The sequence below is a fragment of the Littorina saxatilis genome, linkage group LG2 (genome assembly GCF_037325665.1).
Source record: "Littorina saxatilis isolate snail1 linkage group LG2, US_GU_Lsax_2.0, whole genome shotgun sequence".
In the NCBI taxonomy this organism is placed as follows: domain Eukaryota; kingdom Metazoa; phylum Mollusca; class Gastropoda; order Littorinimorpha; family Littorinidae; genus Littorina; species Littorina saxatilis.
Window position 1 is genome coordinate 2,248,677 of NC_090246.1, and position 26,123 is coordinate 2,274,799.

The 26,123-nt window shown below is 43.6% G+C and overlaps 1 protein-coding gene across 3 annotated transcripts in view; it reads right to left on the minus strand.

Moving 5' to 3' along the window:
* Positions 1–56: 56 nt before the first annotated feature.
* Positions 57–26,123, minus strand: part of LOC138957937 (serine-rich adhesin for platelets-like) — a 55,613-nt gene continuing 29,546 nt past the window's right edge. For all 3 annotated transcript variants that reach the window (XM_070328974.1, XM_070328961.1, XM_070328967.1), the window contains 2 exons: positions 6,120–13,958; positions 57–5,189 (listed from right to left, as the gene is read on the minus strand). In XM_070328974.1, coding sequence (XP_070185075.1) covers positions 5,181–5,189; positions 6,120–13,958 — 7,848 coding nt within the window. In that variant the 3' untranslated portion in view covers positions 57–5,180. The remainder of the gene's footprint in view (positions 5,190–6,119; positions 13,959–26,123) is intronic.

The window sequence follows — 26,123 nt, forward strand, 5'->3', positions numbered from 1 at the left end:
ATGCACACACACACACTCATTCACACACACAAAAACACACCTAAACATCTGTGCAATAATTTTAACATCATTTTACTGTGAACACATTTCAAAAGTAATGCCCAAAGAATAACTCCATCATTTCTATTTAACCAAGTCATGAATACAGACACAATCAGACAACAATCGAATAGCATGACGACCTGTCTGTGCTATCATACATGACCAAGAAAAAAAGATATATACATTCTTGACATGCGACCCCTGACGCCATTTTCTCTCTCAAAACAATTAAAAGAAATTGTGACCAACGGGAAAAAGTAAAGTATAAAAAAATATTCTTGATTCAAAATGTGATGATAAAGCAAATTCAGTATAGCACCTAAACAACAAAAATGATGATCTTTGTCTCATGACGTCACGCTAGGAAGAAATCTGCGGTTAAAGCCTTTGGTCTTTGTTCAAAACAAGAATATTGCAACGAAATACAACAGAAATTGAAACCTTCCACGCACATTCCTGTTAATGTTACAATATGATTAATGTTTCAGTCACGCTCTTATGAACTTCAACCTCACAAATCTGACAATTAAACCCTGTCAAACTAAAACAGTCTTCATGGCATATGATAAAACATCATTGCGCATTTTAACAGTGTCAATAATTGTAGTCTCATCTATCCACCCACACACGCACAGAGAAGGCGCACACACGGTCCATGAAAACACCGCTCTCTCTCTCTCACTCACACACACACTAGTAAAGCTTAGCGTTACACTAAGAGTCACGCCATGGCCATGTAAATGTAATATAATGTGACAGTGCACTAGAAAACCAGTAGTAATGAAATGTCTTGACAAAATAAAATGTTTAATGTCTGCAGTACTAAAACAAAAAATTCCGAATAACATTCAAAAGCCCTATTAGCCGTATCTTTTTTGTTTAGTTTGGACAATGATTTCGTGTTTCTATGGACCCGGTACCCATTTTGGGGGAAAATGGTCAAAATAGTACGACATTCCGACCCGGCAGATTCGCCACAATTGACCAAACCTAAATTAGCAAAAGAAGCTATTCACATTGTTGCCGTTTTTGTGTGTTTTGTTTAGGTTTCTTTTTATTTCGCAGAACTATTCAGTATGTACGTAGATTAGATCTTATAGTAGCTCAAACCTGAACATCAGTAAATGTTATCCTGGTTTTCAATTTGGCAGGTGGTTAAAAGCGTGTTAGGCGACTAAAACCGGGTTTTCTCGCACAATGTCAAAAATCAAGATGAAATTCCTATGGCGAAGTGTAAATGGTGGTGAGTGAGATAGCGAGTGGGACAGAGGCTTGGTGGTCTGAACAACAACCAATATTGTTAAAAGTAAAACATCTTTGAAAAGTCACCTGGCAGCAAAGAAAATACGATCGAGTCACCCGTCGTTTAGTACACTATTCACAAAAACGAAGGAATCATGCAGCGATTTCTGTCTCTCAACTGTCCCTTACATTTGATCAACAACAAAAAAACCATTGATAAGTCCTTTACAAAATAAAGGGACGCATAATTACATATGTACATGTTGTCATAACTGGCTCGCAATATAAGTCAAAAAGAGACAGATCATGTTCTTGTCTCTTGTTCTTTTCTTTTAAGAGAACCTAAAAGTCCTCAAATCTTACAGATTACAAGAGTTTCTTTATTTATTTGGTGTTTAACGTCGTTTTCAACCACGAAGGTTATATCGCGACGGGGAAAGGGGGGAGATGGGATAGAGCCACTTGTCAATTGTTTCTTGTTCACAAAAGCACTAATCAAACATTTGCTCCAGGGGCTTGCAACGTAGTACAATATATTACCTTACTGGGAGAATGCAAGTTTCCAATAATAATAATAATAATAATAATAATAATACGAATATTTATAACACGCACATATCTCACCAACAGGCGACTCAAGGCGCACATACACTCATTCACACACACGGAGACTTAAAGTCACTAACACAAAGGACTTAACATTTCTTACATACTGCTTGACTAAAATCTTTACAAAAATTGACTATATTCCATACAAGAAACACTTAACAAGGGTAAAAGGAGAAACAGAATCCGTTAGTCGCCTCTTACGACATGCTGGGGAGCATCGGGTAAATTCTTCCCCCTAACCCGCGGGGGGTGATTACAAGAGTATTTGAACTTAAAAATGAAACTGATCACTTGGGGCTCGAACGCAATTTCTATTTTTCAATATCCTCTCTTGTTGTAAACGAGTGTTTATACGAAACGCATATTATTAGTATCACAAAATGTATGGTTTTTATTTTTTTTACACCTATAGAACGTTTCTCCGCAATTTGAAATCCTTAACGTGAAACTGAAAGAAAAACAAAAACAATTGTCAAAATATGCAAAAGCACCACAACAAAACGCACTGTGTGTATACACCGACAGCAGCCTTTCAAGCATTGGACATCAAAATAATGAAATATTATTCACTTGAAACTTTCCTTCACAGATACTGGCAACATACTGCCCATAAATGCATACAATACCATCGTATACACAGAGAAGTCACTTACTCTACGACTTACCAAAGTCTGGGACCCAGTACCCATGGGACCAGCGCAAAATCACAGGACAGACACATTTTTTACAATCGCTCGGCCATGAAAGTGTTATACATGATGCAATTCTATGGACAGAGAGGTCTCAAGTAGCACTAGTACGACAGAGACGATTCCAATTCTCTCAAGCGACCGTGTTCAGAACTGACAAGCACGTGACAAACGAATCCACGGGTTGGTATGCACTGAACTGAGAATAGTACGAGAACTTATTTACTAACTGTATGTTAGTGTGTGTGTGTGTGTGTGTGTGTGTGTGTGTAGGCTGTTGCTATTGTACATCGCCGTGAGCTCTGATGAGAAGGGGCGATTAATAAGTGTTCTTTATTATGTATTATTAACTTACATCTCCAGTTTTCTCAAGTTGTACGTACATATTTTCATTAAATTCAATTCACATCCGTTCTGCGATACCAGTGCTACACGAAACCTCTCAGTGTAAATGTACAAACTAACTCGCGCCGCCTCCTGCCAATTCCTCCTGCGACCACCGATTGGAAGATATCAGGAGAAAGATGATTACGCAGCAATACAAGTGGTAATGTATATACATGTACTGGACCTAAACAAGGATATAAATCTAAAGTGCACAACAGTTGCACGTTTAAATGCACTAGATAAAACAAGGATATAGATTTACATGGTTGACAAAAAGCGTCGTCATTCAGTTTATCAACAAGGGTAAGCAACGTTCTTGACATATATATATACACAATAAATCGATATACACAATATATTGCTATTTCATATGTTACGTGGATTTCCATTGGTCAATTGGGCAAAACTGAGCTCAGTGCAAAAGTGATATCGACGACATTTCCGTCGATATCAGTTTTGATATCGACGACCTCTTTATTGCTTCCCCACTTCAAAAACAAAAACACCTAAATTTAAAAACAAACAAATATATATGAAAATGTAATTATCCCAGAATTTAGTTGAGCAAGTGACTAAAGACTTTTTGAAAGAAAAGACATTTTGAAAAACTGAAAAGTACAAGAAAAGAGTGAACAAAAAGAAATAATAATCAGAGGGAGGGATATGGAACAGCCAAAACTGAGACAAATACTTTTTTAATTTCTTTACAGTAAATACAAAATGTCCAGAGAATTAGCAATATATATCTAACATTGACTGACTGTGTGATGATATCTTCTGCTATTGGTCTGTTTCTACAGCGATATCAAAATCTCGACCCTCCGGTCTCGATTTTGATATCACTGTCTCAACAGACCATAGCAGAAGATATCATCACACAGTCCGTCAATATTGGGTAAAATGGACAGAGCTGTGAAAAAAGTCGCCCTGGATGACCTATAAAAACGTAACAAAGTCAATATGCGCAACAATGAACACAACCGAATAAAACTAATAAGGATATAAGGATGATTGTGATGACTGACCGACTTGGATGAACAGATGGCTGGATGGACTTGAGGTGAAGACAATGTTACGTAGCAATGATCAAGCGTGACACAACAGCAAATGACGTCATTCTAGACATTCCTTGGAGACGCACCATAACAGCAGCATTACCTTCAGCTCTTTTTTTCTCGCACTAAAATAGCCAATAGATCACTGACCTTAGTATTTTTACACTTCCCATACTGGTAGTGGCACAGTAAACCACACAAAGCAATTAAAATCAAACACTACATTTGTCATGCACAGCTTCGTTTCGCTTAAAACAAAATAAGAGTTTTGCTGACGGCGTACTTTCTCGCCACAAAAACTTGGCATCAGCTGCAGCAAAAATACAGTCATTACACACAGCACCATCAACAAGCTTTTTTTTTTTTTTTATCAAACCATCACCGTGACAACAGTATGGAATGGGGTATTACTACATGTAGTTACAAGCATACCGTCATCACAGCCCATCAAAACTGTGTCCGTCGCACAACTCAACTGGTCCTTTCGTGTTCGCACCTTGTTACTACAAAAAAAAAAAAAAGACATCACAGTCGAAAAAGTGACACCACTAGAAAACAAATAGTACTTGACCATGCATGACATGGGTGCACACAGCAGCAGGTTAGTTTGTCAATTCTTGTTTCTCGTCTCAAGAACCACGGGGGTCATACGAGTCAGGGATCAAGAGGGAGGGGGAGGGGTCGTGTGTGTGCTGGAGTTGGGAACAGGTAAGCAGCTGCAGCATGGCTGAAGGCATGGTTCCTCTCCAAGTTATGCTGCAGCTGTTCGTGTACTCCCCTTACAGAGACATCTGCTGCAGCGTGGCTTCACTGTCACACTGACTGACGCAATGCAAGGATAACTGAGTATGTTGACGACACTAACATGCCGTAAGTGTCACCGTCGACCGTCGCGCTGCAAGGATAGGTGTGGATGGCTGAAGACACTGACGCACAGCGGGGGCCAACATCCACGGCTGAAGACACTTGCTGACGAACTGCCAAGGACACACTTCGGTGGTTGAAAATACTCACTGACCCATGACAGGAGTCACAAAGGCCGGTTGAAAACCCATCGTGATCGACGGCAGGTGCCGACAGCTGGCAGCATTCACTGACGCGCTCCGAGGATTGGCCACAACAGCATCGTTTTCACCGAGCTCTTGGGTTCTTCAGGTCACACATGCTGTAACAAACACGATGTTTACATCTTTGTATGAACATGTGGCTGTGAAACAAGTTATGGACTGACATACTTCTTCTTCTTCGTGGGCTGAAACTCCCACGTACACTCGTGTTTTTTGCACGAGTGGAATTTTACGTGTATGACAGGTTTTTTACCCCGCCATTTAGGCAGCCATACGCCGTTTTCGGAGGAAGCATGCGGGGGATTTTCGTGTTTCTATAACCCACCGAACTCTGACATGGATTACAGGATCTTTTTCGTGCGCACTTGGTCTTGTGCTTGCGTGTACACACGGGGGTGTTCGGACACCGAGGAGAGTCTGCACACAAAGTTGACTCTGAGAAATAAATCTCTCGCCGAACGTGGGGACGAACTCACGCTGACAGCGGCCAACTGGATACAAATCCAGCGCGCTACCGACTGAGCTACGTCCCCGCCCGGACTGACATACAGAAATTAAGAAGCATTTGAAAAGTAGGGCGTGAAATTAGTTCAGAAATGATACAATTGTATTGAAGCACATAGCAGTTGTCAAAAAGATATATGTCCTCAAGCCGTGATTCTGGTGCACAATGTTCATTGTAAGAAAGTACACACTCTCACACACTCACACACAAACACTACACACGCGTGTCGTCATGAGATTTGCAAACCTATCCGAGGCAAAAGTCCTGAACTTATTTTTATCATGTACTTTTTCTTGAACGCCGCGCGTTTGACAAGACTGGACGTCGGTTGCCTGTTCTGCGGTCGTGCCTACCTTTCCATACTCGCACAGATTCAAAAATGTACCGCTTAAACTTTTGAGAAAACTCTCAACTTCTCCCTCCCCATCCCTTCCGGCCAAACTGTCCTACCTATAAAACAAATCTGACAAAGTGCTGCTGCGTATTCATTTTTCTTTCTTTTTTAAATAAAATGAATACTTACCATTTCGGACTCCACAATGTGAAGGTGATTCTCGACGGCCCCAAAGGATGCCCTGAAGAAGACCATCCTCTCCACGTTGTCGCGGCCCAACACACGAAGCAAGTGCTGCTGGGCGTTGTCATAGTGTGTGTGCAGAGACCTCAGTTTCTTCAAGCGGTTGGTGTTGACAGCCCCTGTGAACGTTCTCATCAACTGCCGCCGCAGGCCTTGTAGGCGGTCAAGGCGATCCCTCTCAGCCAACACAACCTGGGTATGGTTTCCAAGGGCTGCATGGCCTATAGCGTTGAGGCAGATTTCCACGTCATTCCTACACTGGAGAAGCCTGGTGAATGGTTTACGAGGTATGGTTGACTGCAGTACGAGAAACGCGCCCTCCCGGGTGTACAGTGCACCATGCTCTTCAGGCAACAGCAGCTCACTGGGCACACGTTGATTTGGTCTGCCTGCTCCGCAATTGTCCAAGTCACGAAGAGCGTTATCGAACTCCTGAATAACGAAGGAGAGTGCGCTCTTAACGGCACTGTCAGAAAGAAGACGCTGTTCAAAGTCATTGGAGTTAGTCGCTACTGCACGCGTCGCTTCCAGCAGCCTGAGGCACCCTACCACGAGATGCAGTTCCAGTTTAATCTGATCGACAACAAACTCTTCCAGTAGCAATACTCTGGGGATAACAACCGGGGGAATATCTTCTACCGCTTGAGCAGCGTCCGCAGACGTACTGGCACCTTCATACGTATTCAAAGCTTGGTTGTCTGGGGGACAGCCAGCTGCCCCCGTAGAAACACCTGATGCACTGGCGGCAGAACCACCAGTTGCCAAGTGCTTTCGAACTTTGAACAGAATATTCTTCTTCGCCTTGTTGCTCATCGTCTTCACATCATTCGTAAGCTGGTGGGACAAAACGGGCATGACAGAGTTCACGTCAACATCGGGAAAGTGTGAGCAAAGAAAGTCTCTAAGCGTGTATACACCCGACTGGGAAGAGTCCAATGGTGCTGTGGAAGATATGCCCGATTCGGTTGGCGTTACCGTCACTGGCTGCTCTGGCTGCTTTTTTCTCTCTGTGGTACTGGCTTCCCTTGTAAGTTGTTTGGAAATCTCTGCCTGAGTGGTAGCAACCCGAGATGTGGATGCTGTTGGTCGTGAACTGGCTGAACTCGTAGTGGAATCTGAAATCTTTGAGGAACTTTGAGTGGCTGGGGCACAATTCAGATTTTGAGTAGACTTCGTCTCAGAGGCAAGTTTTGTGGCTGCAGCAGTTTTTGATGAGCTGGGACCAGAAGTTGTGGAAGTAACATTCGTTTTCCCTTGAGCGATTTCGTTTTGTGTGGTAAGAGATTTGATCGTTGTATGAGGCTTTGGTGACAAAGGTGATTTTACTTTGCTGAAAGTCCTTCGACTGGATTCTGGTTTAGGCTGGACAGACGCCTTCTGTGGTGCATCAGGCTCGGTCGGTTTGGGCGTCGTTGCTGTGACTTCTGGCTTCTTAACCGAGACGTCTGGCTTCTTTACTGAGACTTCTGGCTTCTTTATCGAGACGTCTGGCTTCTTTACTGAGACTTCTGGCTTTTTTACCGAGACGTCTGGCTTCTTTACTGAGACTTCTGGCTTCTTTACCGCAACTTCTGGCTTTTTTACTGTGACTTGTGGCTTTTTCACTTCTGGCCTAGGTTTGACAGCATTGCTGTAGCTGGTCGACTTTTGGCTTGAATCCCGCTGAGATTTCACAGGAGTCTTTTGAGACGCATCAGGCTTGCTTTCACTGCAAGTCTTTGGTGTCACGCCTGTCCTAGGATGGGTGGCCGCTTTCTGCGGTGAATCAGTCTTCACAGGAGCAGAAGCACAAGCATGTGTATCAGTTCTACCTTGGTTCCGAGTCGTTGGAGAAGCACTAGGTTTGCCCAGAGTTTTGGGAGACACTGAGGTCTCCTTTGCTTCAGTTGGCTTCGTTGACACGTGTTTGTTTTGGGTGGTCGGAGATAACATTTCGTATTTATCTTTTGAGGGTTGCCTTCCTGAACTAGAGTGTTCTTCCATAGTTGCCTTCACAGTTGTCTCTGACACACCTCGAGTTGGAGTCTTGGCCACAGTAACGGAATTCACCTTGTTTTGAGTCTCTGATGCTGCTGCTGATTTAGGTCCCGGTAAGCTTTTGGCTGTGGATGAAGGCGGGTTTGGTGTTTTCGACCCAGAAGAGTCTCGCTCTGACTGTGCTTTCTGATGGCTACTCTCCCATCTTGAACTAACATTCTGGGCTGAAGTAGCTGAAGCTTGAGATGCGCTTGATGGGGCATCAAGGACTTCACCGTAGTAGTTTTTTCTTTCGTTGCCAACTCTAGGAAAATGTCTGTATGATGGTTTTGTCAAGAACAGACTCCAATCTCGCCCACCAGAGGGCTTCATCGGCAACTCAGGTGCTTGTGCTCCGAGCGTCTTCTCCATGGCGCCAGATTCCTTGTTGGGAGCACTGCCTGTGTTTGATTCTTCAGAATTGTTCTGTTCCGAGCTAGAAGCTCGTGGAAGGTTTGGCAAACAGGCCAACTTGCACACAATGTTCTTCAGTTTCGCAATCTCCTCTTCAGAAACAGCCAATGGGTCAGAAGCATCCAGACTCTGTGAAGAGCTCTTTGGCGTTGGAGTGTCTTTAGTTTCCCGAGACGAAACATCGGTTTGGCTGTCCTGTAAAGTCTTCTCGGCTTCAGATGCAGGCAAATCGTGACCTGCTGGTTTCTTGACCTGTTTCTCTGGTGAAGACTGCGGACTGCTACAGGCGCTGCTGACCTGGTCAGAAGGGGTTGAGGATTTCCCAACTTCCTCACTCAATTTTTTCATTATCATTTCCTTGGCAAAGTACAAGAATTCCAAAGGTTTCTCACTTAGCTTGGATGCCTTTTCTTTAGACCCAGTATCTTCCAGCTTGGACACATTTTGCTGTTGTGGAGTGGTGGAAGCACCATCCGACGTGCTGTCAGCTTTGGAAGACGACGACAAAGACTTCAACATGGTTGCCGTGATAGTGTTTGAAATCATCTGCAGATCAGCCACATTTAAATCTTTATCAAGCAGAGCATGTGCGTAGTCATTCATCTCATCGTCTGTGTCAACGTGGTGGGTTTGGGGCTTGTTAGACTCTGTGGTATGCACACCGTCCTTCGCCTCACTGTCTCTGTCAGCCTGTTGGGTCTTGGACTTCGCAGAATCTTTGTCTTGTTTATCCCATCGTGACCCAGTTTTCTTGGATTCATTTTGATCAGAAATGTGCCCCGATTTTGGACTGCTTGGTCTTTTTTCAGTACTGGTACTGTCGTGCCCAGACTTTGGACTGCCTGGTCGTTTTTCAGTACTGGTACTGTTGTGCCCAGACTTTGGACTGCCTGGTCGTTTTTCAGTACTGGTACTGTTGTGCCCAGACTTTGGACTGCCTGGTCGTTTTTCAGTACTGGTACTGTTGTGCCCAGACTTTGGACTGCCTGGTCGTTTTTCAGTACCGGTACTGTTGGTCTCTGGCAGACCAGCTCCTGATGATGGTCTGTCCTGTTTCTGGGAATCTCTGGGCGTATCACGAGCCTTGCTGATCGTCTCCGTGCTCCGTTTTCTGCCTTTGTAGTCTGTTTTCCTTTCTTTGGCAAAATAACGTCTGTTGTTATCAGGGTCTCTGCGGGACTCTCTCTCCGTCTCAGAGTCGGAATCGGATAGCAAATTGACAGATTTTCTCAGTGGTGCAGACCTTTTGGTATTGGCTCCAACTGTGAAGCTGATTTTGTTCCCTTCCACAACTCCCTTGCGCCTTTTTGTCGTTTTATCCTCATCGTCACGGGGACTACTACTGCGTTTATTTCTGCTTCCAGCTGATCCTCTCCTGATCATGTCATCAGAGTCTGATGAGCCGCTTCTTGTACCTCTGTTTCTCATGTCTCTCGATCTTTCCTCTACGCTCCGTGGTCGCATCCTTGTATACGCCCAGGGTTCGGTTCCATCAGTTCTTGCTTTTTTCAACTCGGGCTCATAATCAGCCATAGTTTTAGCATTTCTTTTTCCACCTAGAATGTCACTGAACCAGTAAATCATGTCCTTCTTTAATGGATTTCTATTTGCATTTTCTCTCTCAGCAAACCAGTCCATCACATTCATTTTCCCATCAGTTCTTTTAGAGCTCTTCTCCATAGTGGCATCCTCAGCATGAGATTGCAAAGGGGTTTGAGATGAAGTGACTGCCAAAGTGTTATCTATAGCAGAACTGCTCTGAACAGGATCTGAAACTGTGCCAGTGTTCTGATGGGATGTACTGTACTGATTGGAAGCTGATCCAGTTTCCGAGTTGCTCGACAATGACTGGCCACTCGAGCCAGCCGATGACAGCTCTTCAGGCACTCCTGGTGGTGGTGGCTGCTGCCCAGACCTGTTGCCAGGAAGCGGTGGTGCAAGCAGTGGTGGAGGAGCCGTCGATGGTGGTGGTGGTGGCGGACCTGATAGTGGTGGTGGACCAGTCAGCTGTGGTCGTTGGTCTTGTGGGGGACCTGCTAGCTGAGGAGGGGGGGCCGACATCTGGGGTGGTGGACCCTGAGCTTGTGGTGGGGGTCCTGACAGTGTGGGTGGGGGTCCTGACAGTGTGGTTGAGGGTCCTGACAGTGGGGGTCCTGACAGTGTAGGTGGGGGTCCTGACATTGTGGGTGGGGGTCCTGACATTGTAGGTGGGGGTCCTGAAATTGTGGGTGGGGGTCCTGACATTTGGGGTGGTGGACCCTGAGGATGTAATGGGGGACCTGACAGTGTGGGTGGGTGTCCCTGAGGATGTAATGGAGGACCTGACATTCCAGGTGGGGGTCCTGACATTTGGGGTGGTGGACCCTGAGGATGAGATGGGGGACCTGACATTCCGGGTGGGGGTCCTGAGATTTGGGAGTGTAGGCCTGGATATTGTGGTGGAGGGCCTGACAAGTGACCTGGTGGACCTCCCATCATTGGTGGAGGACCCGTCTGTCTGTGGTGAGGGCCTCTGTAGAAAGGCTCTGTGTAAGGCAAATGATGAGCAGGGTAACCCATGAAAGGTTGACCAGGCAAAGGGATTGAGTCTAGATCCGGACTGTGCATAGACATACCCATGTGCCTGGAGGTATAAGGCATACTCTGAACTACCATTGGGACCGTTGTGTATGACTGCTGGTATAAAGGCTCTCCACCACAGAAGTCCTGTTGAAACCGACTGCCTGACTGGCCATAATCAAAGTGTCCACTGCCCATCAGCTCCTTGTCACAATGTTGTTCTGTGCCAGGTGCATCAGGCTGTCCTAAGTTTGAGGTCTGGTACAAAGACTCTGCTTGTGAATGCACAACCTCCGAGCTACTGGTCTTGTTGCTTTCAGGGGAAACTGGTCTGCAGGGAGTAGTATCTGCATTTGACTCATTGGGATGGACTTGAGACTTTGTTTCCTTGCTCTTTGTACCGCTCCTTGCACGTGTAAAGCTTGGAATGGGACGTCCAGCGGCATCTTCTCCACAAGCCTCTTCAGGTTTGGCCTCACGCTCTTCACTGACCTCAACACGCGCCTTGCTGTCTTGTCCGTCGTCTTCATCGGCTCCATCTTTGCTTTCCTCATTTTCCACACTTTCAATCTTCTTACTTCTCTCCAGTGATTTCCACAACAAAGCCTCTTGTTTTTGTGTGATTTTAAACCCCACACTTTGAGGAGTGCCTACAACATCCAAGTCTTCACCTGATGGGATAATATCTTGAGATTTCTTCTTTTCAAGCTTCTTTTCCTTATCTCTTGGTGTTGACTGTTCCTTGTCATCATCTCTGGTTTCATCAGTATTTGAATCCTGTGCCGCCTTTTTAATCATATTCACCTTTTCAACTAAATCCATGTATGACATTGGCTGCTCTTGCAGATCAACCGTCACTACAGCATTCGTGTTTGCTTCAGTTTCACAACTTGAAGGTACAGCATGTTCACTGGTCCCTGTAGTTTCCTGAGCCTTTGCAAATGAGCTGTGAACCAGATCCAAGCCAGGAATGGAGTTTACCATGGAAATTAAAGGAACTCGTTGCTGTCTGCAGACTTCCTCAAACTTGTCAAATAAACTTGTGCCATGAGTATTGAGGCCAGTGCCCGAGTGATCGTCTGTGCGTGAAGGCACATTAACTGTCTCTTCAACTCCAGATCCTGCGTGGGTCTGCTTATTTGCTGTAACAGTTATTTCTTGTATCTGTGAACGTTCCGGGATGGTTCTTTGCGCTGATGAAACACCTAAGTGTGACTGTACATAGGATGATTCTGGAGGAGCAGTTGGTGGTGCCAACACCAGTCGTGACAGTTTACTTGGAGAGATTTTTGTTGACGAACGTGAAACAATTTCCTGAGTATTTTCAACACCCACAGCACTTTTGAGTTCATCAATACCAAGCCAAAACCCAGAGTGAAGGGAGACAGGGGCTCCTGTCGCACTGCTGGTCCCTGCATTCTTAGCTGTTAACTGGCCAGTGCCGGTTTCAGTGCGATTTCTCATGTCGACATCACCTACGCTCACACAATTGTCAGCAACTTTTTCTGGCACACGCCAGTTGCTGTACTCATTGTCACTGAAATCCGACACTGATTGTCCTTCACTTCCACTCGCTGTCTCTGCAGGATGAGATCTGTGCGCAGAGATTTCAGTGTCACTCCTGACATTCAGAACCTTGCTCCGACTCTGTGGGCTGCCTTCTGTCTCACTAGCAGAGGAGGCCTGCATGCGCATAGCTTGACTACTTTTCCAGTTCTGCCAATTTCGCATGGAGCTGCCTTGAGAACTCACACCAAAAGATTCCCTGGGTCGAGTACTTCTTAGAGAGGAAGTCACAACTGGAGAACGAACTGTCGGAGATGAACGGTCGTTCAAAGAGCGTCCTCGAAGAAGTTGACCTGTCTCTTTCTGTGCATTATCAGTTTCCTCAGCACTGCGCGAGCGTTTCGAGGATCCTGCTGGAAGTAACTTTGCTGAGGAAGTGATCTCTGAACTGTTAGGCTCACTGCTTTCTGGTATGAGAATAGTTTCACTTGATGAGGCCCTTGCTGGAACAGGCAAGGTGTTAGAAATCAGCTGTGCCCCATTCTCAGGCATGCGTCTGATGTTCTCATTGTCTCGGGGTGCAGAAGTATGTTGCAAATCCGTTCCAGGGTCACATGGCTCTTCATTTGCATCTTTTTCACTACCTGTGTCATGTGGAATGTCTTTCATCTGCTCTCCGCAGCTTGCGGTGAAACCATCACTTTCACCTTGCGCAGCAGGCTTTTCACCCTCACCACCTGTTCCAGCTCTGAAACCATCACTGCTCTCAATTCTAGCTGCTGGCTTGGTATAGGGTCGAACAAATCCTTCACCTTGTGTCAATTCTGGTGCTGCATCTCTGTTACTTGGAATAGTCCTAGTTTCAGAATGCACAGACCCAACACTCTCTGCACTAGTTACTGAAGAGCTAGCCGATGAGGGTATGTCACTGCTCTCCTTCTCAATGTCTGCTTCTTTTTCAGTTGCAAGAACTGAAGGTTTGGATGAAACATCACTGGCCAGACCTCTTGTAAGAGATGGATCCTGACTGCCCTGAAGAGGTACAACTGCAGGTTCTCCTTCCTTCATCTCCACAGAGATATCCTTTTTGTCTTTGACCTCATTAAGCTCAGCTGCTAATGGTCCGCTGGCCTTGCTCGTCGATTCTCCGACGTCTCTTTTGGCTCCTGTTGGTTCCACTGGTGATGATTCAGTGTCATCTGCCTGATCATCACCTTCCAGCATGGACAAGGGAACAACCAAGTTCTGACAGGTTGGGCAATTCTCAAAGTCCGCATGACCCAGATATGCCTGCAGAAGACAAAGAAAAAGGTACTGAGCTGGGTGTTTTCATGAGGAACATCATTTGTACAGATGCTCAAAGGCAAAAATTATGTGTGTCTTCAGTTCCAGGTCACTTATGTAATAACCTGATATTCCTTGGATATGTGGAAATTATATTATGTTATGAAGTACATTATCTCTGAGGTAGAATAATGTAAGATTGGGGGTTAGAAATAATTAGTTTATATATTAGCAGATTATTGTTATAACTTGTGGCCAAAATGGCATCAAAAACTGAGATAACTTACAATGTTAACAAACACGTACCACCCATCATAAAAAACCCTAGGCAGATGCGTTTGTGATGAGGCTGTTTATGTTACGAAAAGGAAGACCTTTCTCTTAGTATGACAGACGCAGAAAATGTAAACATAAAAATAAATACACTTAACACTTTCGCGACGGGACACTGATAAATCAGTAACCGCGCTGACACGCCCATGGACGGGACGCGCATTTTTCAGTACCAGTCATACAAGGTACAAGACTCGTGATTGCTTCCCGGTTTTTGAAGATTGCAATAAATTGAGTTGTTTCCCTTGATACACGTGGTTTTCTCTTCCGGCTTGATCAAATCAGTGCAGATTTGCGTGGTGTTTTCGAACAAAAAAAATGAATCGAAGGCGAGCCTTGTCACGGGAGGAGATTCTCCGGATGTTGGATCTTGAGGATCCTGTAGATCATGATACATCGTGTCGTTTTAGCCTCAAGAAAGCGATAATAGCAGTGATATTGAGGAAGAAACAGTCCCGTTGTTGCTAGTACGAGTCGGCAAACTACACGTGGTAGGCGGTGATACTGCTAGACGAACATGTATTAAAAATTTTAGTAATAAATTTTCATTTGATTAATATACTTACCCAACTCACATATAGCAATTAACTCTAGTTCAGTGCTGGTAACGCTGTACGCATCCCCTTGGTAACAAGGGAAGCCCCTCTAAAAAAGAGTGACCAATACCCATAAGGCCATATTAATACATACTTCCGACTTCCGTATGCGCGCGCATACGCCGCCATATGCATCATTCCCAACGAAGCCCAACTCACTCCCCTTTTTTAGAAATCCACCCCCCACAGCGGGGAGGCGGGAGGGAATAAACGATGTGAGTTGGGTAAGTATATTAATCAAATGAAAATTTATTACTAAAATTTTTAATTAAATTACATATCTTACCCAACTCACATATAGCAGATTGCTACTATAGGTGGAGGGCACTTAACCCAATCAGGAATTGAGAATCTGTCCTGCCGCTAACAGAGCAGGTAACCCAGAAACACATCCTATCCCAATGCATAGGCATCTCTGAGATAAACACCAATGAAAACCCTTTCAATAAAGCCAGCAAGCCGACTCAAGAACACAGTTCCGCCAGGAGACCAAATCGAAGAACAGCTAGAGTGGAAGCTCAATCTCTTGCCCCGTGAGGCCTAGCTGTAGTAAAGGGCAAAACTGCCCTGACATCCCCTGCCTGACTCTGCCACCATACATAAACTTGTCTAACTATGGTAATGAGTGAGATAAAAAGAAGTTCCTGAGATTCCGATCTAGTGTGCAGAGTCCTTAACGGAAAACTGTGGAGGGCTATAACCGTACAAAAATGTACATCAGAATCTCCAAGAGCCATAAAAATGCTCAAGAAAGGAATATAGAGTCCGTGCTGTTCGAAGGGGGAGGACTGACTGACTGCCCCCCCCCCCCCCCCCCCCTTGTCTACTGCCACCACTTGAAGGCATACCTGAACACTGTGGCAGTCCATATAGGCAAGGTTGACCTCAACAAGTCATTACCCCTACCAAAGTTGAAAGACATTCTTTCTTCCTTTATATAAATTAATCAGTGTTTAACGTCGTATATAACCGTTCAAGGTTAAAGGGCGACGAAGCAGAAAGATAAGAACAAGAGCCCTTAGATTTAATGATCTCAAGCAATCCGTGCAAGTCAGAAAAAATCTTCAAAACTCGAACAGACCAAAAGGCTAAATATGGCTCTAGGGGAGCCAAAATAGTGATTAAGATTTGAACGGTGAATCAAAGTTGGTAACTCCAGATTCCGCTTATATGCCAGAAAACCCAAAAGAAACCTAAGTGCCATAGATCAGTCTTTCTCCGAAAATCTGTCCATAGCAAAAATAGCAGAAAAAAACCCACTTACTCCCACTTCTCACAGAAGCTACCCGAGTAAGCATGCCCGATTTCCGTGTTGATCAGCAAGGCTAGTTAAGTAAAAGAGTCAAAGAATCCAATCACAAAAACCCTAAAACTAGGAGCAAAGTCCAAGAAAGGACTGAAGATCAGCTTTCAGCAAGCCTAAAGTAGGCCCTCTTAAACTTGCTGGTTATAAAGCCACCAAGAGAAAAATTAGCACCGAGCTGTCTCAGTGAAACTGATAACACATAAAGTCTTAAACAAAGACGTGGGAGAAAAAGAACGGAAAACCAAAATAGGTGGCTCGCCACCTTCATTGTACCGAGAGAAGAGGAGTTCTATCCGTTAAAAACACAAGCCATCTGTTCCAAGCCAGACAACAAGACAAGTACCAGTCCAGAGTTGACGGGCAGAAGAGCCCGAGCAACTAAAAAAATATCCTACAGTAGACACCCGTGAGAAACGAGTGTGAGCAAAACCGGAGCCCTCTTGCCAGCCTAACGAGGTCTGGCAACCCAAAAAGAACGGGCCCAAATTGTGCGACCGGCAGGCCGCTCAAAGTAAAACAAGAGTAAAAATTTCCATGCCCGGCAGTCGGGCGACGAAGATAAGCAAAAGGCGATAGTACCAAAAGGCAAAAACTCATTATTAGAAATTTCTCCCATTCCCCCTAAGGAACAAAAACACGTGGTCAAAGAGAGTCTGCTCCAAGTGGCCATTTGGCCGACAGACTTAGAGAGTCCGCCCAGTCATAGAGACTCTCATGAAGGTACTTCGCTGCTAAAAAGATCTCGTGAAGGTAAAACCACCAAACCCTCCCATGTTCCGTGAGGAAGCGATAGGGAGTGAGAGACCCCCTTTCTTGATGAGAAAAGCCCCCTGTGGAGTTGTCTGCTTGGAACAACACATGTTCCAACCCTTTGTTCTATTGCTTAACACCCAACAGACCACAAAGGGTCCTATAAAAGCTGAGAAGCCTTAGACATCTAACGTGCTCCAGCCCTGCACTCCCAGTTACACCTGGAGTAAAGAACTTCTATCAAGGGCCGCTTGCACAATCTCCAAGAGATCCAAAAACGGCTCAACAAACGTATGACTTAGAAAAAAGATCAGAACCCTGAAGCTCTGAAATACCAAACGAGCCATGAAAGAGAACCAAAAGGGAGGCACCCGTGTCTCCCCCCACAAAGAGGGAAACCTAATCCCCCCCAGCCGCTGTGTTAAACACAAAGGCGAAAGAAGAGTGATGCCGAGAACTAACTTCCAGTTGACATAACTGCCACAAGTGTGAAAGAAAGCGTGCTTTTGTGTGCCTACCAACACCCACCGCTAACTTGCCTCAGGGGGAAGAAAGGTGGCTATTAGACACAGAACCCTGCCACGAACGCGAGGGTAAGGAGACAAAAGATAAAGTCGAGAACGGCGAGCCTGAAGCCTTTATTTGAAAACAATAAAAAGCCAAGGCCTGCCGTGCGCTTTCCTTCTGCAGTGAGCTTTTAAGATAGAGAAGAATCCCTGTGCATAGATGCGAACTCACAAAGAGGAACCTTCAAGAAAAGAAGAGATTAAAGTCTCGCCAAAAGAACAAACCTTTTTGAAAGAGACCTACACCCAGGCTAAAAGCAAAGCTACATCCTTCATATCCGCGTCCTGACGGAACACAAAAATATCCAGATAGGACGTAACCGCGCACGAGAGAGCGCAGAAACAAGATTTGTTAAAAAGCGGTAAATGTAAAGGAGTGCGGCCATAATGAAACATAGCCAGGAGATCCTTGTTCTGACAGAGAGACAGTCACTCCTTGCTATTAACATCCAGACGGATGTTCGCCAATTCCGGGGAACCCGGTGGCGGTTCCGTAGAAAAAGCAAACGAATAAACTACGTTCTTAAGCTTGGAGTAAACCGAAGCCTACGGATAGCGATCAGCGCGTGACGCGCTGCTTGAGCAGATGACGCAAGCTAAAGCCCCGCCACCGCAGGAGCTAAGCCGAGCGTTGCCCACAAAGGAAGTGGTAACAAAGGAGCCTCAATTGTGAAAAAACAAATTTCACAAGCCCAAACGACCCCAACAGAGAATCCAAGAACATAACGTTCTAAGATTCCCTAAAAAAGGCTCAGGTCAGCTGAAAATGCGCAAAACGCGGCAAAGCTGAAGTATGAGCTTCCCCCTGAGATGCCAACAAAGGCAGAGATGGGGGAAAAGCATCGATTGAGTTCGCAAATTGATCCTAAGAAGGAGCAAGACACGCCAAAAAAGATGGAGGAGAAAAGGCAGATGACAATGCTACCGCTAACCCTACAGGGAAAAAGCGCGTAGTAACCTCTGCCATCCATGTAAACAAAGATGGCAGCTTCGCTGAAAGTCAACGAAAAAGCGTCTCCATCTGCCCCAGAAGCTTAGTCTTCCAAATCCTCATCAACCTGTACAGTGGTATTCCAACCATCTACAAAAGGATGAGAGCCGGAACCGATCCCGAAAAAGCAACACTTGCCAAAAGGGAAAGGTTCGGAACAAAATTCCCAAAAGCCGGAACTCCGAAAGGATATTCCATCCACCTGCCTCATACCAGCTGAAAGCCTGGAAAAGGAAGTGGATTCAGCCTGAGTAACAGCAGAGGAACCGCAACAACGGAACCGAAAGCCGAAGACTGATGAGCGCCAACTACCAACACCACAGTGTTAACGGCAGAAGGCTATACCATCCTGTAACCGGAAGCCACAGCCGAAAAAGCGTTAGCAAAATCGGCCATGGATTGGCAAAAATCAGAACCAACCGGATGCCTAAACATGCACCAGAAGATCCTATTGTACCTTGAAGCCGCTTAAGCCACCAGTGCCACTGCACTTGACAGCCTAAACGGCAATTTGAATTCAGTGCAACCACCTCCGCGGAAGCACCGTCTTCTGAACAGCCGTCAGGCACTCCCGTGCCATCCGGAAGCTGACCCCCTGCTTGACTCCCATAGTCAAACAAAGAGCCAGCTAAACTGTTCTCTTCCTGCCCCCCGGGCGGAAGCGAAAGACGCACACCCGTACCACAATCTAAAGAAGCGGTTGGTTGCGCAAATCTTCCGTTCGCTCTCCAAGGTTCCTAACCGCCACCGACCTGCTGCCAATGCAGTCAGAGCCAGCCTCAGCTTCGGAACTTTCACCCACAAAGCCAGAGCCCGGAGTTACTTTCTCTTGGAGACGCTCTACCCTTTCCCCGGAGAACCCGGGTACTTGGGTAGAAAACATACCTTTAAACTGGTGTGAACCACCGGGAACCGGAACACAGGCCACAAGCGAAGGCGTGGTCCCATCATCCCATTCCGCATGAACATCAGCCTGAGACACAGTAGCAAACGGCGCAGGCGAACGTTGGCAAGAGACGAAACCCCTGTCACACCGGAAGCGAACGCATCTCCGCCCGCGTGGAAGCGATCTCCCCCGCCAAGGAAGAAATCTGTGAACTTAAAGAGAGCAACAATGTCGCCACGTCCGCAGACGCACGACCGGGAAACACATAAACTAAGGAAGCCTAAGCGGGCTTATCCACAGGAGAAACCTTGTCTAAAGGTTTAGCCGTCAAAAACGGAGTAGGAGGCATGACGACCAAAACATCGATATTTTTTGCAAAGACAGAACATGAACCGAAACACAAGCCTGTCTGGAAGCCTTTGCTTTCCCAGGTGTTTACTTTATCGGCGGAGAACCAGCAGTTACTCGTATAGACAACTGCCGCTTCTTGGCGTTAACCGCCATGACCAAAAACAACTCACGAAAAATTTGTAAACAAGAAAATTTCACAAGTTCAATTTAAGGTCAAAAACGCCCACAAACACAAGCAAAAAACAGAAAGATCTCACCTCAACATGAAGAGACGATAAGACAAGCAAGAAGATACCAAGAGGTAAGTGACCAAGTCCGTAGACGAAGTGACAGATGGCTGAACACAGCCAGAGCGTACAAAAACACGACCAGTCCCACTGCTCGCTGAGTATGGAATGATGCATATGGCGGCGTATGCGCGCGCATACGGAAGTCGGAAGTATGTATTAATATGGCCTTATGGGTATTGGTCACTCTTTTTTTAGAGGGGCTTCCCTTGTTACCAAGGGGATGCGTACAGCGTTACCAGCACTGAACTAGAGTTAATTGCTATATGTGAGTTGGGTAAGATATGTAATTTAATCTCGGAATCGTGCAGGAGCTATGGGGGCGTGGCAGCACTGATAACAATGGATGGCTGGAGCCTTCAAATCCTTTTGGAATTGTTCATAGGTCTACAGTTGGTACTTTGTTGTGAAAATGTGACTTATATTCAATATGGATTACCTAGACATCATTTGGTGAGTGTTACAGTTTTGTTTCATTTGAGTCAGGATGCTGTGAGTGAATGCGTGATTTGCTTGTTTTTTTCTTTGTACTGTCTCCTTACAATGTTAACAATATTTCAGCTAATTCATAGGTTTTACACCTTGTTTGGTTATAACATTATTTATAATACTTTCTGTTAAAAAATAACTTTTAAAAAAAGCAGTAGAAAATAAAACACACACAAAAAAACGTTAAAAAACACAAATTATCCCCCTTTCACCCCCCTTTGCTAAAACAAATCGCGTGACAAACTTATAAATAGCACGACTGAACTGGGCATCCATTTTTGAATTAGTACACAAAATTTGGTGGTGATTGGACTTAATTCAAGCTTGCTAGACAGATTTCTTTACAGTTACTGATTTTTGGGAAGTTTCTTGGTGGCAAGCTTGGGCAGGCAGGACGTTAACGCCGTGGCAGTGCTAGTCACAATAGTGTTAAGTTGATTTTCATTAAATATCACGATCAATAAGTGTACAGTCTAGACAGAGAGTATTCAATGTGACACACAAAATGATAACGTAATTGACGAAGTGCTTGAATGCAATATATATACTCACTACCTTCGACTGATCACAGGGGTGTTTATTTACAATTAAAATATACTGATACATGCAGAGGTCCAGGGTACTGGAAATTGAACAACTCTCTATTAAAACAACAGGCATACGTTGATATTATGAATCAGACCATTGATAATTTTCTCGCTGAGCACCCGACACAGCATGCGGGATTGAAATGGGAGTTTCTGAAACTGGAAATTAAGGACATCTCTATGCAATACAGCAAGAAAAATGCCGTAATTAAGAGAACAAACAAGATAAAATTGCAACATGATTTAAATGTATGCGAATCACATTTAGCCAAAAACCCAGATGATAAAAACGCTATTTTTCGACAAGAAAAGTTAAAATTGAATTTGGAACTTATTGAAAAAACAGAATTGCACAGTGCTCAGACAAGATCATGAGTAAAATGGATCGAAGAAGGAGAAACAAATACAAACAGACATGAGACCAGCAAATGTTCAAAAAGTAGGAAAGTGAGCCGGGGTCCAGGGAAAATGAATGTTAGAATTATAAAGGCCATTTTGGGGCCTCTCCTGATAGCAAAAAATGAGATCATGCCTTTTTAAAAAGCTATAAAACCCACAAGAATAATATGTTTTAGCATTTTAAACAAAAGTGTGATTTATAACAATCACACACACACACAAAACTTTCCCCTTATTTTTTCAGTTGCTAATGAAAGATGAAACACCCGACTACGTTCTCATCAACTAATTTCGGTGGTGCACTCGCCCTATCGCAAAAAGAAAAAAATGACAAAAGTTCGCTTGCATTTATTTTATAGAATTCTCGCGACCTGGCGAAAAAAATGTCGATGCACCTCTAGCCCTATGTATCTGCTAGTGGTACCGGTCAGTATCGTCCACAACCAACCACTCAAAACGACGTACTTTGCCGTAACCTGACCCTGGGGTCCGGAGCCAAATCGCCGACCGGATTTTTGAGTGGGCGTGGTTTGCAGCGAGAGTTATCTTTTCCTAGCTTGCCCCATGCATAGATGCTACACCAAGTCCGTATTTCACCACGCAGTGGCCGTTGTCGCACCACGTGCACACGGCCTGACCGGGAATGGATATCTTGGCGATACTGTCGCCAATGAGCTGGCGCCTTTCTTTCTTGTTGATAGTGACAGTCACTTCTTCTGACAGCCAGTTGGCTTTCCACTTGTTTTTCACACTTTGGTCGTCGATCGTAAGAGCTTCCACAGCCGACAAAACAATACGGAATCCAGACGCCATGATGCTACCTTTTTCACCTTCGGCGTTTGGAGATCGGCAGCCAATCAAAACAACCCACAAACCGCCATCGGTGAATAATTAAGCCCAGGCGATAATCGTCGGAGATCGACAGCCAATCAAACGCGACCAATGATACTGCTTTGGGTTCACGCGAGTGCTGGGGTGCGAATGCACTGACTTCAGACGCAGACAGCTTCAGCTGAACGGTTCATACCACCACCTATGGGTTCACGCGAGTGCTGGGGTGCGAATGCATTGACTTCAGACGCAGACAGCTTCAGCTGAATGGTTCATTCCACCACTCGAATTTGCATCGATCTCAAGAATGGTCTGTGAGCTAAGGAAAATATCGGAATTCCGATAAAAATCGGACCAGTCCCATGTCTGACAAAGTATTTTCTTAATTTAGAAAAATCACTCGCACATTCAAAATTAATGCCAAGATTAGAACTGGAGAATGGTGAAGTCATTACAGATCAATTTGATATACTGGAAGCTCAGAAAGAGTATTTTCAAACTCTTTATTCACAAAAAATACCTGATGAAAATTTAGACAATAATATTACATCCTTTTTGCAAGATTGCGATGTTCCTCAGTTAAGTGATGAGGAGAAGGCAGAGTGTGAAGGAAATGTAACGGTTGAAGAGGCATCATCGGCACTTAAATTGATGAAAAATGGTTCCTCACCAGGCATGGACGGCCTTACCACAGAATTTATTAAGTTTTTTTGGTCAAAGTTAAGAATTGTTATTGTTGATTCATTTAACAAATCATTTGAGAATGGAAGTCTGTCCTACACCCAAGCATCGGTGGTTATTACCCTGATTCACAAAGTGAAAGACTTATCAAAACACAGTATTTCAAACTGGAGGCCAATTTCTTTGACAAATACAGACTATTAGATTTTAGCTAAATGTTTAGCAAATAGGTTATGCCCAGTTATTCCAAACATAGTACACGAAGATCAAGTTGGCTTTATTAAAGGTAGAAACATCTCTCATACGCTGAGAACAATAGATGATGTTATTGAACATTTTAGATTACTAGAAAAACCTGGTCTGGTACTTGCTTTGGATTTCAAAAAAGCATTTGACAGCATATCGAAAGAGTTTATGTTATACGCCTTTAAGAGACACGGGTTTGTAACAGATTTTGTAACAGATTTTGTACGTTGGGTAGAAGTATTGTTTAGTAGCACAAGAAGCTGCATTGGATACAACGGTTGGCTCTCAAGTGATTTTGAAGTCAGCTGTGGGGTGCAACAAGGTTGTCCTTTCTCACCACTAGCTTTTGTTATTGGAATTGAGCTGCTTGCAACCCGATTTCGAAAAGGTTCTGAAGTAAAAGGTTTGGAAATTGAAACTGACGATTCAGAAGAATTGCATATGTTTAAAAAGATTTTGAAGGCACTTTTGTATGCTGATGATGTAACCATGTTTTTGCATGATAAAGATGACATTAAAGTTGTTTTGGGGATATTAGACGAGTTTACAATTATATCCGGTCTGAACATAAATAGAGTAAAATCAGAAGCAATGTGGATTGGATCAAATCGGAATAGCAACGAGGGAGGATACGGATTAAGATGGGAATGAGATTTTGGGAATATATTTTTGCAATACATCCAGTGCCTCCCTCATGGATGCAAACTGGACACAACGAATTAAGAATATTAAACAGGTGATTTTAAATTGGGAAAAACAGAATCTTGGCATACTTGGTAAAATGTGCGTAATAAAGTTTTTTGATTTCTCAGTTTGTTTATGTTATGCAGGCAATATGCATTCCTGAACCTGTGTTGAGAGAAATTAATAGGTTATTATTTCGTTTTCTTTGGAGGAAAATTAATTGTAATAAGAAAGCGTTTGAGAAAGTGAAGAGAAGTGTTATGTGCAGTGGAATAGGAACAGGAGGAATTCAAATGATTGACATGCAAATATTGCAAGAATCTATTCTGTGCGGCTGGCTTGCTCAGCTTTCGAATATGAATAACAATAGTACATGGACTGGGATTCCTAGATTATATTTCCGTAATTTTGGAACAGATTTATCATGTTTTAATTCAATCATTGGTCCTAAAAAGTTTAAAGGGTTAGATAGTCTTCAGTCCTCCTTCTGGAGCAAAGACCAAAGTACTGCGAGTCTGGTTGGAACATAATACACTGCACTCTCCTGCATCTCTGAAGATGGCATGCATATGGAATAATGTCGATATAAAATATCAAAATAATGTAATTTATTTTGACAACTGGGCAAAAAAAGGAATAACACATGTCAATGACCTTTTAGAAAACAATTCCATTTTGTCATTTCAGAATGTACAGAACTTAATTGGTACTTCACCAGAACTCTATTTACAGTACATTGTTGTTCACTCGGCGTTGTCTCGTTATTTAAAGAATAATACCGATTATGTATATAGTCACTGAAGAATTTTCAAAATTGTATTTTAATGATAAAGTGATGTTAAAAGCTAGAGATTTTCGAAATTTTATGACAGATATGAAATATAGTCCACCCTGTTGTGTTCGATTTTGGCTGAACAAACTTGGTATTAATATTGAAGAAAACGTTTGGCTTAATGCAAAAGAGACAACAACAGAAACTAGATTATGAGAATTACAGTATATTACACAATATATACCCAACCAATATTCTTCTCTTAAAAATGGGACTCACATATAATGATAAATGTCCATATTGTTTTGAACAAGTTGATTATATTGAACTTTTTTTTTCTATTGCAGTAAAATTCACTATTTGTGGAAGCATGTTGAAACATTATTTTACGATCGATATAACATAGCAATTATTTTACACGCAACAGATGTGCTGATTGGTGTGCGAGATAAGAATGGTTTGACACATGGTATGTTTAAGTATCTTACCCATTTAATCTTGATTGGAAAAATGTGTATTAGTAAATTTAGATATGGGACACCCCTTGAAATATCAGGGGCCTGTTATAAAACAAAAGTAAGTTTAATTTGAGTGTTTGAAATAATAATATTTAGAGATTGTTATTTATGTGATAGTGAAATGTATGATATACTCCAGGTGTTTAATACATGTTTGAATTATATTAAAATTTTTTTTTTTTTAAAGTTTTAAAAAAAAGAGAGTATTCAAAACAAAGCAAAAGCTGATGCTTTTTAGCTTGAACTTGTCTGTTCTCACAATAAATCCAAATGGTCCCTTTCATTATTCACTTGCTACTCAGACCTGCCAACCTTTGTGAAACCTCACACGTGTAGCAATTTACACATTTTTTGAATGTCAGCATAACAAATGATGTTTTAGTGTAGCATTGTCTAAAAATGTACACGTATTAGCAAATCCACATTAAATGTTAGGCTATTTCACGCAAAAAAATATGTAAAAAATAGTTTATTTTCGAAAAAAAAGAAAAATGGGCTATAAAGAGTGTCTGCAATGCCACTTTTCCATGTTGACAATGTTTTCTGCACACAAATTCTGACCGCAAAACAGAGTGAGAATGAGAAATGAGTACCAGAACTCACAAAAAAGAGCAAACTGTTGCATGCTTTTGATTCTTTGTTGGAGTGTTGTAATTCTCAGCTTGGCGTAACAGTGTAGCAATTTGTCTTAAAACGTAGCATGCTGTGCCGAAAGCGTAGCTGTTGGCAGCTCTGGATACTGCAGTGTCCTTTTCACGTACAACCCTCAGCCTCACATTCTACATGCAGTGCTAGCAATCCTGGTCTTTCGATCTTTTCTACAAGCAAATGTCAGTTGTTGTCCACTCAACAAACACAAGGACACATGCATGGAGCACGTGTACATAAGCTTAGACAC